Source organism: Coregonus clupeaformis, chromosome 10, assembly GCF_020615455.1.
Source record: "Coregonus clupeaformis isolate EN_2021a chromosome 10, ASM2061545v1, whole genome shotgun sequence".
Lineage (NCBI taxonomy): Eukaryota > Metazoa > Chordata > Actinopteri > Salmoniformes > Salmonidae > Coregonus > Coregonus clupeaformis.
In genome coordinates this window covers 18,449,100-18,465,838 of record NC_059201.1, presented here as the reverse complement: position 1 = coordinate 18,465,838, position 16,739 = coordinate 18,449,100, and the positions used below count along the sequence as shown (strand labels likewise).

General features: G+C 43.1%; 1 protein-coding gene across 1 annotated transcript; it reads right to left on the bottom strand.

Annotated features, from left to right (window-relative positions):
* Positions 1-2,374: 2,374 nt before the first annotated feature.
* LOC121575932 lies at positions 2,375-7,671 on the bottom strand. Its single transcript, XM_041889224.2, has 2 exons — positions 7,411-7,671; positions 2,375-4,187 (listed from the first exon to the last, which is right to left on the bottom strand). The coding sequence occupies exon 2, from the start codon at positions 4,142-4,144 to the stop codon at positions 2,810-2,812; it is 1,335 nt and encodes a 444-aa protein (XP_041745158.1). The 5' UTR covers positions 4,145-4,187; positions 7,411-7,671; the 3' UTR covers positions 2,375-2,809.
* Positions 7,672-16,739: the final 9,068 nt, after the last annotated feature.

Below are 16,739 nucleotides of genomic sequence, written 5' to 3'. Positions count from 1 at the left end.
AGTTTTGGGACACTGTAAAGTCCATGGAGAATAAGAGCACCTCCTCCCAGCTACCCACTGCACTGAGGCTAGGAAACACTGTAACCACCGATAAATCTACGATAATCGAGAATTTCAATAGGCATTTTGCTACGGCTGGCCATGCTTTCCACCTGGCTACCCCTACCCCGGCCACCAGCTCCGCTGCAACTTGCCCATGCACCCCCCCGCGCTTCTCCTTCTCCCAAATTCAGATAGCTGATGTCCTGAAAGAGCTGCAAAATCTGGACCCCTGCAAATCAGCTGGGCTAGACAATCTGGACCCTTTCTTTCTAAAAAATTAGCCGCCGAAATTGTCGCAACCCCTATTACTAGCCTGTTCAACATCTCTTTCGTATCGTCTGAGATCCCCAGAGATTGGAAGGCTGCCGCGGTCATCCCCCTCTTCAAAGGGTGTGACACTCTAGATCCAAACTGTTACAGACCTATATCCATCCTACCCTGCCTTTCAAAAGTATTTGAAAGCCATGTTAACAAACAGATCACCGACCATTTCGAATCCCACCGTACCTTCTCCACTATGCAATCTGGTTTCCGAGCTGGTCATGGGTGCACCTCAGCCATGCTCAAGGTCCTAAATGATATAATAACTGCGATCGATAAAAGACAGTACTGTGCAGCCGTCTTTATCGACCTGGCCAAGGCTTTTGACTCTGTCAATCACCACATTCTTATTGGCAGACTAAATAGCCTTGGTTTCTCAAATGACTGCCTCGCCTGGTTCACCAACTACTTCTCAGATAGAGTTCAATGTGTCAAATCAGAGGGCCTGTTGTCTGGACCTCTGGCAGTCTCTATGGGGGTGCCACAGGGTTCAATTCTCGGGCCGACTCTATTCTCTGTGTATATCAATGATGTCGCTCTTGCTGCTGGTGACTCTCAGATCCACCTCTACGCAGACGACACCATTTTGTATACATCTGGCCCTTCATTGGACACTGTGTTAACAAACCTCCAAACGAGCTTCAATGCCATACAACACTCCTTCCGTGGCCTCCAACTGCTCTTAAACGCTAGTAAAACTAAATGCATGCTCTTCAATCGAACGCTGCTTGCACCCGCCCGCCCGACTAGAATCACTACTCTCGGCGGGTCTGACTTAGAATATGTGGACAACTACAAATACCTAGGTGTCTGGTTAGACCGTAAACTCTCCTCCCAGACTCACATTAAGCATCTCCAATCCAAAGTTAAATCTATAATCAGCTTCCTATTTCGCAACAAAGCCTCCTTCACTCATGCTGCTAAACATGCCCTCGTAAAACTGACTATCCTACCGATCCTTGACTTCGGCAATGTCATTTACAAAATAGCTTCCAACACTCTACTCAGCAAATTGAATGTAGTCTATCACAGTGCCATCCGTTTTGTCACCAAAGCTCCATATACTACCCACCATTGTGACCTGTACGCTCTCGTTGGCTGGCCCTCACTACATATTCGTCGCCAAACCCACTGGCTCCAGGTCATCTATAAATCTCTTCTAGACAAATCCCTGCCTTATCTTAGCTCATTGGTCACCATAGCAACACCCACCCGTAGTATGCGTTCCAGCAGGTATATCTCACTGGTCATCCCCAAAGCCAACACCTCCTTTGGCCGCCATTCCTTCCAGTTCTCTGCTGCAAATGACTGGAACGAACTGCAAAAATCTCTGAAGCTGGAGACACTTATCTCCCTCACTATCTTTAAGCATCAGTTGTCAGAGCAGCTTACCGATCACTGCACCTGTACACAGCCTATCTGTAATTAGCCCACCCAACTACCTCATCCCCATATTATTATTTACATTGTTGTTTATTTTGCTAATTTGCACCCCAGTATCTCTATTTGCACATCATCTTCTACACATCTATCACTCCAGTGTTAATACTAAATTGTAATTATTTTGCACTATGGTCTATTTATTGCCTTACCTCCATAACTTACTACATTTGCACACACTGTATATAGATTTTCTATTGTGTTATTGACTGTAGGTTTTGTTTATTCCATATGTAACTCTGTGTTTGTTGTTTTTATCGCACTACTTTGCTTTATCTTGGCCATGTCGCAGTTGTAAATGAGAACTTGTTCTCAACTGGCTTACCTGGTTAAATAAAGGTTAAATAAATAAATAAATAAAAATTCAATTTCCTCCGTTCCGGCCATTATTATGAGCCGTTCTTCCCTCAGCAGCCTCCACTGCTGGAACAGTGTTGAGAGTTCTTTTACAATGACTAAGTTAAAAGTTTATATTCAATCAGTCATTAGTACAATCATTCTTACCTGATTCACTCAACTCCTCTTATATAATGATTATGTTTTGGATTTGGTCAATGAAGACACTCAAAAGTAGTAGTAAAAAACAACTAGCTAGAATGATCATTTAATCAATCAAGGATATTTTCCAAGGGCAGTTGCACACATTCATGTATCAATGAAAAATAGCTTATAAATCAATTAGTTGAAATTTTTACAAATAGCCAGCTTGAATTGAGCTCCATCTGTTTCTAGAGGAGACAGAACAACATATGAAAGGTAGTATCATTACAATAGTCCTTGAACTGGAAGTATCAGGGGTGTAAATTGAGTCTGCCTGACCAATAGTACCGAAGGAGGAGAGGAAGGGTTTGGAATGAGAAGATTGGGTGGAGTAGAGGTCAAGGGGTTCTGAGAGAGTTTACTCAGTGGTTCCCTGAGACCACTTCCTGGTCCCCAGATCTCTTTATGCTGCCATTGGCTAAAGCAAAATCATATCTGGCTACCAACCAACCAGGCTACTGGCTGTTTACTGTATGGTGATGACTCCCTCCTCCCGACCGTACTCATTAACTATCAGGTCCTCCTCCTGCTTCATGGAGGACAGCAGGTACTTGATCCCAGCCTTCACCCCCGTCTTCACCCCCGCCCCTGCCACGTAGCCTGCCACACCCACCGTTCCCCCAGTGACGGCCATGAGGGCGTCAGTGCCCAGGTCCACGGCGCTGAGGATGGCTCTCTCCTTGGCCATCTCGGAGCAGTTGACAGAGGTGTAGTAGACGGCCGTGCCCAGATTGTAAAGTGTGCTGACGACAGGGATCCACTCCACCACGTTGTACACACGCTCCTCCTTTTTGTTAACGCAGTTCTGCTGGGGGCTGCGCCGTACCCGCGGCCCTGAGGCCACAGGTGACTCCTCATCCTGCACCTGGCACTGTCGAATCCAGCATTCTGAATCCAAGTCCACAGAGGGCACCACCCGGCTGCCTGGCTTCAGAACCGCCTGGTACTGCCCTCTTTTACGGGACACACCAGCACACTGGGACCCCAGGCTCTCACAGACACTTATCGCCTCCTCCAGCCCCCCTGTGGTGGCTCCCTGCACTGTCTCTCCCAACAGCAGGGTCCTGTTCACCCTGGTCCAGCCCTGACAACTCTCCTCCTGCTTCCCTCTTCCAGAGGCCCCGTGCCCCCTCCAAACCTCCCCAGCCCGAACCTCCCCAGCCCTGGCCAGCTGCTGTATGTTGAACATCACTGCCTGTAGGTGGCGCTCTGCCTGAACCTTCACCACGTGTGAGGCAGTGGGGGTGGTGGCTCTGGGGCGGGATGCCCCCCTCGCCATAAGGCTCTCCACCTCTATGAGGAGCTCCTCTGTGTCCTCCACCCCCAACAGGTTGTACATTCTGAGTACCAGGGTCTGGGCCTCCCGAGAACAGCCTGCCGCCACCATCACCGGCACCAGGGAGAGGCCGAGGAGCTCCCGGGGGAACAGGGCTGAGGAGGGGTCCTGCAGTGTAGAAGCAGACAGCAGCTCCTCACAGCTGGTGTTGGCCTGGATGAGGATCCGGCCCTGCAGCTTGGCCTTCAGCGTGGTGACAATACGCTGGGCAGACTGGGCCCTGGCCTCATCCTGCACCACCCACTCTTCAGGGGCCGCACTCTCCGCTGCACCTGATGGGAGACCAAGCTGGATCTGGGACCCCAGGAGTGACTGCCGCTCCTTTTTGATAGTCTCCGCCTCCCCTAAGACGGAGGTCTTAGAGAGCGGAGTGGTCTTCAGAGCAGGGGGAGTTGGTGTCCTACACAGAGTCTGTTCAATTAGCAGCAGTTGGATAAGAAACAGACACTTCATCTTGGGGTGCATAATTTTGCCTGTGAGAGTTGTACTCCAATCCACACACAGGAAGCTGGAGAAGAAATAAAGAAATAAAGTCAGTAAAAATAAATGTTTTACCATAATAGCATCTGTTTGGATAAACTCTTGCTCAACATTCGTTATTTGTCGAATGTGGTTGTAAAATGGTTTGCTTTGGCTTGGTCTGTCAGTAAAGGAATTCACCAAAACATGCGAATGAGCAAACTCTCCAACTGGCTTTTTGCCAGCTCTAGCTCTCTAGCTAAGCTCTCTTTGCAGCTGCACTATTTCCCTCAAAACAAATACAACAATGTGCTTTCCTGAACATAATGTTATCTATGTAAAGCAAATTGTATGCCCCCAGCTAGCACATTGGGTTCCTTGGAAGTTGTGGGAACGTACGTTTTTGGTTTCCCATTGGTTCTGGGAATGAAGCCATAAGTTTCCTGAGCAGTAGAACTGAATGGTTTTTTAAACGTTCTGAGAATGGAAGTGAAAATGTTGCCTGTTTTGGGAACGTTTATTTTTAGGTTGCAGGGAGGGAGGTTCTGAGAACGTTTTACTATGGTTCCCTGAAAGTTTTCCTGCGAGGTTATATTAATGTTCTGAGAATAGGTTATTTGGAGGTTTTTGAATAACTTCCTTAAAACTTTAACTGAATGTTTCAATAAGACTTTTAATAACACTGCAAGCTTAGTTTTGAACTCCACGCACAGATGGGACACATGGAAATTAATTTGCTTAAGCATTAATCATGCAAACACATTTGTTTGTTTTATTGTGGCATGGCATCAGTGAGATTCAGACCTATTACATTTACATTTACATTTACATCATTTAGCAGACGCTCTTATCCAGAGCGACTTACAAATTGGAAATTAGTGGACTGCACCACTAGAGCTAGCATGCCATGTTTTTTTTTTTACTCATACAAAGCTGTTCATTTTAATCTATTCAAACAGACCCCATTTCAAAGAAAACAAGCGCTCATTAATATCAGGTGTGGCCAATTAGTGGGCTCGGACAAAACACCTGAACACACTTAACAAGAGAGAGGATAGAGAGAGTTTTGTTGATGCTGAGAATGCAATGTATATGTTTTTAAATAACATTCTTAGAATGTTCTTTAAACATTACTAATGTTTTCTTGTAGGTTTTATGGAAAGTTTTCTTAATGTTCTGAGAACATGACTTTATATAGAACCATGAGGAAACCTGCAGAAAAGGTTATGCTGAAGTACCCACAGAAGAACGTTCTCTGCACGTTCTGACAACATGACTTTAAATAAAACTACTGAACAAAAATATAAACGCAACATGCAACAATTTTACGGAGTTATAGTTCATATAAGGAAATCAGTCAATTAAAATACATTAATTAGGCCCTAATCTATGGATTTCACATGACTAGGAATACAGATATGCATCTGTTGATCACAGATACCTTTAACAATATGTTGGGGCGTGGATCAGAAAACCAGTCAATATCTGGTGTGACCACTATTTGCCTCATGCAGCGTGACATCTCCTTCACATAGAGTTGATCAGGCTGTTGATTGTGGCCTGTGGAATGTTGTCCCACTCCTCTTCAATGGCTGTGCGAAGTTGCTGGATATTGGCGGTAACTGGGACACGGTGTCATACACATCGATCCAGAGCATCCCAAACATTCTCAATGGGTGACATGTCTGGTGAGTATGCAGGCCATGGAAGAATTGGGACATTTTCAGCTTCCAGGAATTGTGAACAGATCCTTGCAACATTGGGCCGTGCATTATCAAGCTGAAACATCAGGTGATGGCAGTGGATGAATGGCACGACAATGGGCCTCAGGATCTCGTCACGGTATCGCTGTGCATTCAAATTGCCATAGTTAAAATGCAATTGTGTTTGATCTCCGTAGCTTATGCCGGCCCATACCAAAACCCCACTGCCACTATGGGGCATTCTGTTTACAACGTTGACATCAACAAACCGCTCGCCCACACAACGCCATACACGATGTCTGCCATCTTCCCGGTACAATTGAAACCGGGATTCATCCATGAAGAGCACACTTCTCCAGCGTGCAGTGGCCATCGAAGGTGAGCATTTGCCCACTGAAGTCGGTTACGACGCCGAACTGCAGTCAGGTCAAGACCCTGGTGAGGACGACGAGCATGCAGATGAGCTTCCCTGAGTAGGTTTCATGACAGTTTGTGCAGAAATTTTTCGGTTGTGCAAACCCACAGTTTCATCAGCTGTCTGGGTGACTGGTCTCAGACGATCCCGCAGGTGAAGAAACCGGATGTGGAGGTCCTGGGCTGGCATGGTTACATGTGGTCTGCGGTTGCGGTTAAAATGACTTTGGAGGTGGCTTATGGTAGAGAAATTAACATTAAATTATTTGGCAACAGCTTTGGTGGACATTCCTGCAGTCAGCATACCAATTGCACGCTCCCTCAAAACTTGAGACATTTGTAGCATTGTGTTGTGTGACAAAACTGCACATTTTAGAGTGGTCTTTTATTGTCCCTAGCACAAAATACACCTGTGTAATGATCATGCTGTTTAATCAGCTTCTTAATCAGCTTCTTGATATGCCACACCTGTCAGGTGGATGGATTATCTTGGCAAATGAGAAATGCTCACTAACAGGGACGTAAACAAATGTGTGCACATAATATGAGAGAAATAAGCTTTTTGTGCATATGGAAAATTTCTGGGATCTTTTATTTCAGCTCATGAAACATGGGAGCAACACTTTACATGTTGCGTTTATATTTGTATTCAGTATATGAGGAAACCTGTAGGAAACGTTATGCTGAAGTACTGAAATGTCCACCTAAGGACCATCCTGCACCATTCCCAGAACATTGTGGGAAGGTTGTATGCAAAATAACTATAGCACAACCACGCTCTCACCAAGCTCTAAGAAACATATAGTTCTCAGAACGTTATGTGCTAGCTAGGCCTCTTTACTTTTCTTTGAAGTAGTCTCTGTTTTATTTGTTTTATAAATATATCATATTTTAGGATATAATTGGTTGTCTGTCTTTATCAGACGGATGTGAGTTCTGATGTAGATAAGTATTTCATAGTTCAAAGTTGTTATTGACTGCACACATTTTCCAATCATTTATCAAAGACAGCTATGAAGTAGAAAAACAAATATTTACCACATCAAAGTTCCCTGTTATCTCCCCACAATGTAATTTCAATAGTTTACTCACCCACAGCTTATATAAAAAATGTCATGTTTTAATATGCATCTTAATAAACAGTTCAACACTTACCTCAAACATCCGTAGTATGTGATACTCAGAGCCAGGTTACTTAATTATGTAACACAGCTTTTGCCCAAATGAAATCCTATAGAGAGCTGTTCTCTTGTTCTCCAATGGGGTTTTCACCCCTCACCAATGACACCCTTCACCCCTCCTTCTCGCTTACCCGCTTTCTCTCCCCTCCCTCTTTCTCTTTTTCTGAGTTGGCCTCATTGCTCAACAGGCAGGACAGGGCTGGAATGTTGATTCACGTAGTTGATTCCATGTTTTCTAAAGCTGTTTTGTTTGTTTGCTCTCTCTCTCTCTGTCTCTGTCTGTCCTGTCCCGTCCCGTCCCGTCCGTCCCTCCCTCCCTGTCCCTGTCCCTGTCCCTGTCCCTGTCCCTGTCCCTGTCCCTGTAGTAGAGTGCTTTCTTTTTGACCCAGATACTTGGCAGAAAGCTTCCCTCGTGCCCTGAGCAGATTATTATTTTTTGGTCAAGGGGCGGGGAGATGAAGGTCATCCAGGGTGACAACTTCATCAATTCACTGATCATTAGTCGTACAAAATGAAACAAAGCCGACTCAATTAACCAGACATCACTCCCCTCTTCATCTTTGTTTTACTGCCAAAAAATACTTTACTTTTATTTATAGTGTAATATTTTTACTACTGATATTGACTACTGTATTGTTGGGAAAGAGCTTGCAAGAAAAGCATTTTACTGTACTTGTGAACGTGACAATAAAACTTGAAACACACTAACACCCCCCTTCATTACTAACGAGAACCCTTCGTGCTGAAATCTAAGGGAAAATGCACCTCCTTTTTCTCCAGAGGCCCTATTCACTGAGCCTTTCTCTCTATAGAAAGTGGATAAAAGCCCATGTCTTTGGCACTGGGAGGCTGGGAGCTTTCAGCAGAGTATAGTTTTGCCCTGAGGATGCATGCCATCAGTATATGTGAGCTATGGGGACCTGGACCTCCCTCTCTCACACTTCTCTAAGAGCCCTGTTGTGCAAGTCATGTTACATCCTATTCCCTCCTCTAAAACAACTTAACAATGTGTTCCAGATTGAGCGTCCTGATGGTTCAGTGATCAACAGATTGATGAGCAGATTAAATTTGATCACTTCACTGCACCAACCCAACATGTTATCTACATATAGGCACTAGAGGGAACTGTTTCACCATGAGGTGGTTTGCTGGGAAGCGGGATCTGGCCCTGGAGCACAGTGGATTGTCTGGTACATCCTCCTACACTGCAGATGAGACAATACACACCCCCTCCATTCTGTGGTTAATATTTAAAGGAACTTCCTGGAAGGAAAGGTCAAAAACATTTAGGTCATTATTGTTAAGATCAGTTGCATGGACCTAATGTGGATATAGGCTACTCTGGCACATATCATGTCCCATGTGATCATCTGATGTTGTATGCAATTATTGTTCTGTATTATTTTATCTGTACATTAAACTGTAGCATGTTCCATTTCTGCACCCAGGTGACCAAGATGCAACAAGAAGATAACATTTGTCAAAAATGTATCCTTCAGGGATTCTTGAAAGTTGGGACAATCCTTGTCAGGCAGGGAAACTTTTTATTTTATAGTTTTAAAAAAACACGATTTTGTTGCATTATTTAAAGACATGCTCCGGAACTTTGGCGACTACTAAGTATTTATTTTTTAAACTCCAGCTTTGGGCTGGATGTGTCTGTGTAGTTCTTACATGCATCATCTATGAGCAGAATGACAGTTTTACCTCAATTACCCACGAAATCCCTAATTTGAAAGTGACTGTTTTTCTGGAAGCTGTGCTGCTCTATTTTCCTTACATTATTCCCCACATGGGCCAGCCCCCTAGCAATTCGAGTTCTAGCCAATGAACTTCAGTCCCTCATCATTTGAGTGACCGCTAGTAAGTATACAAAAAAGTATACAAAAGTACCAGAGAGTCTCTTTAAGCTTAAAAAAAATCTAATTTAGAGACATTTTATAAGGGAAAATATTAGTTTGGGGAATTTTCTAAATATTTTCTATATTATTAATTTCCACATCAGCTCTATGCCCGGAAATGCCATTGTCCAGAGCAAAGGACCCCAATTCAAACTCTCCAAAAAGTGTTTAAAATTCAAAGAAATTCCAATAATAAAAATGAACTGACAAAGGATATTACATAGTTTCTTGCAATAGCCCTATGTGACTTTAAATAATATTTCTCTCAAAACTGTGATTCTTAAATGTGTCTGGAGATTTGATCAACTCCATAAGATTTGTCTAAAATCCTAGAATGAGCAGGGTCAGCTATACCATAAGGACCCCTTCTTCATTACATGTAGTGCAACAAGACCATTCATGGTCTGTAAAGTTCTTTACTTTTGATAGATTTAAACAAACAATATTGAAATTAAACTGTCAACTCCATGTCACTGATAGATTAAGATAGAATATTATTTTTTATTGGTAAATTTACAAACATATAATGATAAATAGACTTGAAACTTGTATCTCATTATGGTGTATGGTGAAATAAGTATAGCCAGTTATAATTGTAATGGCTTAGCTGATAATAACAAAATAATAACAATATTTACATGGCTCAAAGAGAAGGAATATAATATCTATTGTTTACAGGAAACTGGGGCGGCAGGTAGCTTAGTGGTTAAGAGCGTTGTGCCAGTAACCGAAAGGTCTCTGGTTCTAATCCCTGAGCCGACTAGGTGAAAAATCTGTCGATATGCCCTTGAGCAAGGCACTTAACCCTATATTGCTCCTGTAAGTCGCTCTGGATAAGAGTGTCTGCTAAATGACTCATTCAACAATTCTAGATGAAGTTGCGTGGAAAAGGGGGCGAAATATACTTCTCCCATGGGCAAAGAAATTCAAAAGGGGTGATGATATTCATTAATAATAATTTCGATCCGAATGTCCAAATAGATACGCAAGGTAGATGGATTATTTTAAATATGTTATTGGACCATAAACAGATATGGCTCATTAAACCTTTACGGACGGACCAAATAATTATGATCCACACTTCTTTGACAATATATATAATAAATGATCAACCCTGCAAGCAATTCAAGACAATATTATTATGGTGGGGGTTTATAATACTGTTTTAAATAGCTCAATGGACCGTAAAGGAAATCACACCACAAACAATCACCCACATGCTCTTAAGGAAATCGTGAAAGTCATGGATACATTAGAACTAGTAGATATATGGAGGCTTAAATATCCTGATCTAGTGAGATATACATGGCGGAGACTCAATCAAGCTAGTCGTCTTGACTTCTTTCTTATCTCATTCTCGTTGGCACCAAAAGTTTAAAAAGTGTTGATAGGGGACAGAATGCGGTCGGACCATCATATAATTGGCATATACATTACTCTTACTGAATTTCCACATGGGCGAGGATATTGGAAATTTAATCAAAGCCTATTGGATGATAATTTATTTTTAACTAGGACAAAGGAATTTATAACTGACTTTTTCCGACATAACATAGGTACAGCAAAAACCCTTATTGTATAGGACACCTTTAAATGTGCCTTTAGAGGCCATGCAATTCAGTACTCATCTCAAAAACAAAAGCAATTTAGGTCAAAAGAGTTTATACTAACAAAGGAAATAGAAAGTCTAACAGAACAGATAGATGGCAATAAAAACTGTAACATAGAGGCTCAGAATAAATTAGAGGAAAAACAAAAAGAAATGGAGAAACTTATTCAAGAAAGATCAAGTGTAATATATTATAAAAAATAAAGCAAACTGGATGGAATATGGGGGAAAATGCACCAAATTCTTTTTTAATCTTCAACATAGGAATGCTACCAAAAATAATTTAATGAAACTGGTTACAATTGACGGAGTAACCCATGATTCACCAAATGATATTTTGAAGGAGGAAACAAAGTACTTTAAGCATATGTTTTCGTTTCAGTCGCCTCCATCTCCTCTAACTGAAGCTAATTGTAGAGATTTTTTTTCTATTGATAATGTAAAATTAACAGCCATACAGAAAGACTCATGTGAAGGTGAAATTACAGAGGAGGAACTTCTGGATGCAATTAAAGACTTTAAGTCCGGGAAAACTCCAGGGTTGGATGGCATACCAGTCGAGGTATACCAAACCTTTTTTGATATACTAAGAAAACCGTTATTAGCATGTTTTAACCACTCCTATGTAAATGATAGATTATCTGACACTCAAGAAGAAGGTCTGATCCTACTATTACTGAAACAGGATACAAGTGGAAAATATAAAGATCCAGTCCATTAAAAAAATTGGAGGCCCCTTACACTTCAGTGTTGTGATGCAAAATGTATAGCGCATAGAATTAAAAAGGTATTGTCGGATATTATTCATTCTAATCAGACAGGTTTTTTACATGGAAGATACATTGGAGATAATATAAGGCAAGTATTGGAAACAATAGAACACTATGGAAAATCTGGGAAACCAGGCCTGCTATTCATAGCAGACTTCGAAAAGGCATTTGATAAAGTACGACTGGGGTTTATATATAAATGCCTGGAGCATTTCAATTTTGGAGAATCTCTTATAAAATGGGTCAAAATCATGTATAGTAGCCCTAGTAAAATAGTAAATAATGGCTATTTCTCAGAAAGTTTTAAACTGTCACGAGGAGTGAAACAACGTTGTCCACTATCGGCATATCTATTTATTGTGGCCATCGAGATGTTAGCTATTAAAATCAGATCCAACAATAATATCAGGGGATTAGAAATCCAGGGCTTAAAAACAAAGGTGTCATTGTACGCTGATGATTCATGTTTTCTTTTAAATCCACAACTAGAATCCCTCCACAGCCTCATAGAGGATCTAGATACATTTTCTAACCTTTCTGGATTACAACCAAATTATGACAAATGTACTATATTACGTATTGGATCACTAGAAAATAAAAAATTTACATTACCATGTACTTTACCAATAAAATGGTCTGATGGTGATGTGGATATACTCGGAATACATATCCCTAAGGAAATAAATGATCTCACTTCAATACATTTTAATAGAAAGTTAGCAAAAATACATAAGGTACCATGGAAAGGTAAATACCTGTCAATTTGTGGAAAAATCACCCTGATTAACTCTTTAGTATTATCCCAGTTTACCTATTTGTGTCACGATCGTCTTGACGAGAAGTAGACCAAGGCGCAGCGTGTGAAAGAAACATGACTTTAATTAGTTGAAGCACAAGCACAAAACAAAACACGATCGTGAAGTCCACAGTAACACTGACTGAACACGGAACAAAAACCCACCAACACAAGGTGAAAACAGACAGTTTAAATATGGCTCCCAATCAGAGACAACGAGCCAACAGCTGACGCTCGTTACCTCTGATTGGGAGTCACTCATCCAAACAAAGAAATACAACCACATAGAACAACCCAACCAAACAGAACACCACGAAACGAACACACCCTGGCGTGACAGTACCCCCCCCTAAAGGCGCGGACTGCGACCGCGCCTCAAAACCCCAAACAGGGGAGGGCTGGGTGGGCATTTCTCCTCGGAGGCGGCTCCGGCTCCGGGCTTGACCACCACCCTTCCACAATCCCCCCGTAGTGCCCCCGGTCCGGTCTGACCCCGCTGGCTGGATCTGGACCGGACATAGACGGAGCGGATTGCTCAAACTCCGTAGTGGAGTAGCTGACCTGATCAGGCACCGGACTGACGACGCGCACCCCTGGCTTGGCGCGTGAGGCAGGAACGGACCGGACCTGGCTGACGATACGCACCCTTGGCTTGGTGCGTGGAGCCGGAACGGACCTCACCAGGCTGACGACTCGCATCCTTGGCTTGGTGCGAGTAGCAGGAATGGGCTGGATCAGGCTGACGACTCGCACCCTTGGCTTGGTGCGAGTAGCAGGAACGAGCTGGACCAGGCCGACGACGCACCCCGTAGGCTTGGTGCGTGGAGCAGGAACAGGCCGGGCTGGGCTGGCGACGCACACCGTAGGCTTAGTGCGTGGAGCAGGAACAGGCCGGGCAGGGCTGGCGACGCACACCGTAGGTTTGGTGCGTGGAGCAGGGACAGGCCGGGCTGGGCTGGCGACGCACCCCGTAGGCTTGGTGCGTGGAGCAGGGACAGGCCGAACAGGGCTGGCAACGCACACCGTAGGCTTCGTGCGTGGAGCAGGAACAGGCCGGACTGGGCTATGGAGACGGATAGGAGACCTGGAGTGAAGAGCTGCCACAACCCGTCCTGGCTGAATGCCTACCTTCACACACTCTGTGTGAGGCATCAGCACAGGACGTACAGGGCTGTGTACCCGTACTGGCATAACAGCACGTGACACTGGCGCAGGATATCCGGGACCGAGGAGAGGCACTGGAGGCCGCGAGCGCTGAGCCGGCACACTCCGTCCTGGCTGCATGCCCACCTTCGCACAACACGTGCGGGGTGCTCGCGACAGGACGTACCGGACTATGCCGGACCACTCGCGGCACAGTGCGCATCTCCGCATACCGCGGAACCTGCCCAGTCTCATGCTGCCATGCCTGAGTACGGGAGTTGGCTCTGCTCTCCATCCAGGCTCCGCCAACCTGCCTTCTGGCCCCCAAAAGCCGGTGGCCTCCTCTCTTAATCTCCCAATCCGCCCTGTGGCAGCCTCCTGCTGCCCAGTCGCCCATGCCGTGTGCCCCCCTAAAAATTCTTGGGGGTGCCTCTCGCCTTTCCGACCACGGCCCGGTTGACGCCGCTTCTCCACTCCTGCCTGGGTCTCCCCCTTCATCGCCCTCCGGTACCGGACGGCCTCCTCCTCGGTAATCTGCCCCCAACCGAGGAGGACATCCACCAGCGTCACCTCCTGCGTGTGTTCCTGGACACGCTGCTTGGTCTTTGTATGGTGGGTTTTTCTGTCACGATCGTCTTGACGAGAAGTAGACCAAGGCGCAGCGTGTGAAAGAAACATGACTTTAATTAGTTGAAGCACAAGCACAAAACAAAACACGATCGTGAAGTCCACAGTAACACTGACTGAACACGGAACAAAAACCCACCAACACAAGGTGAAAACAGACAGTTTAAATATGGCTCCCAATCAGAGACAACGAGCCAACAGCTGACGCTCGTTACCTCTGATTGGGAGTCACTCATCCAAACAAAGAAATACAACCACATAGAACAACCCAACCAAACAGAACACCACGAAACGAACACACCCTGGCTCAACATACAAAGTCCCGGAGCCAGAGCGTGACAATTTGCTTATGGTCTTGCCTACGCCTAGTTTTTGTAATTATATGAGAAAAAAATATTCCATTTTATTTGGAACGGCAAGCCAGAAAAAATTAAATGGGCCTATTTATATAATGAATATGAATTCGGAGGACAGAAATGATTAAATATTAAAGCATTAGACCTATCACTAAAAGCTTCAGTCATACAAAAGTTATACTTAAATCCGAACTGGTTCTCTAGCAAATTAGTAAGATTGTCTCACCCAATGTTCAAGAATGGCCTTTTTCCCTTTATTCAGATTACAACCACTCACTTTCAGTTATTTGAAAAGGAAATCATCTCCCAAATATCACTATTTCTAAAACAAGCCATAGAAAGTTTATTTTGACAAAATGTTTAAAAAATGTATAATCTTCGTAAATGATATTATCGGTAGGACTGGTGGAGTTATGTCGCACATGCAGCTAACAAAAACATATGGAAATGTCTGCTCTACCCAAATTTATAACCAAATAATTGCAGCCTTACCACAAAAATGGAAGAGGAAAGTGGAAGGGGGAGAAAGTAAGGAACTTATCTGCCGGCCTTGCATTAAAGAACATAATTGGTTAAGGAAAACTGTGATAAATAAAAAAGTATATCAGTTTCATTTAAGGACCAAATGATTGACAGCCGTCCCATATAGATTGCAAAATAGTTGGGAAGAGATTTTTGACGTACCGATCCCATGGCATAGTGTTTATGAACTGATACGCAAAATGACACCGGATTCAAAACGTATTATTATATAAAATTCTTGCTACCAATAGAATGTTATTTATATGGGGGATACAATCTTCCCAGCTCTGCAGATTTTGCTGCGAAGAGACAGAATCATTCGATCATTTGTTTTGGTGCTGTCCATTTGTAGCTTGTTTTTGGACATAGGTCCAGGAATGGCTAAAGGATTGCAATATTTACCTGGAACTAACCTTGCAGATAGCATTACTGGGTGATCTGAAAAGTCATAGTCAATCTATCAATAACATAATAATACTTTTAGCAAAAATGTTTATTTTCAATTCACAATCTGTAGAAACAATGAGAATAGAAAGGTTCAGAACTTTTGTAAGACATCACAGTACAGTTGAAATATATATGGCAAATACAAATCCTATATGGATGGTGTTAAGAGATAGATGGGAGGTGTTGAATGGAATTGAAGGATGGGACAACTAACAACAAATAATAACAAGATAACTAATAATGTAAGCATACTGTGTCCATAATAAGTATATAGGTTGTAGGTTGGGAGCTTTTTGTGAAAGAGCACAGTTAGAAAGATATGGCATATAGAAGCAAACCGGATGGACATCATGAAAATGATCGGAGAGGTTGAGAGTAGAAGAAGTTCAGGAGAAAAAACAAACAAAATATAATTATTGTAAAATTGACTGTGTCCATAAAATGTAGATAGTAAGTATAAGCTGGAAGTAGAGGCCTAAGCATTGTGGTTCACTAGTTTACTCCAAGTAGGGAAAGGGTGGCGGAGTTGGAAAGTAATAAAGGGGAATATAGATATTTTTTTAAAGGATATGTATGTATGTATGTATGTGTGTATGTATATGTGTGTATATGTGTATACAGTGGGGAAAAAAAGTATTTAGTCAGCCACCAATTGTGCAAGTTCTCCCACTTAAAAAGATGAGAGAGGCCTGTAATTTTCATCATAGGTACACGTCAACTATGACAGACAAATTGAGAAAAAAAAATCCAGAATATCACATTGTAGGATTTTTAATGAATTTATTTGCAAATTATGGTGGAAAATAAGTATTTGGTCACCTACAAACAAGCAAGATTTCTGGCTCTCACAGACCTGTAACTTATTCTTTAAGAGGCTCCTCTGTCCTCCACTCGTTACCTGTATTAATGGCACCTGTTTGAACTTGTTATCAGTATAAAAGACACCTGTCCACAACCTCAAACAGTCACACTCCAAACTCCACTATGGCCAAGACCAAAGAGCTGTCAAAGGACACCAGAAACAAAATTGTAGACCTGCACCAGGCTGGGAAGACTGAATCTGCAATAGGTAAGCAGCTTGGTTTGAAGAAATCAACTCTGGGAGCAATTATTAGGAAATGGAAGACATACA

Coding starts and splice junctions, on each gene's coding strand:
- LOC121575932 (XM_041889224.2), bottom strand. CDS start 4,144: ATGCACCCCAAGATGAAGTGTCTGTTTCTTATCCAACTGCTGCTAATT.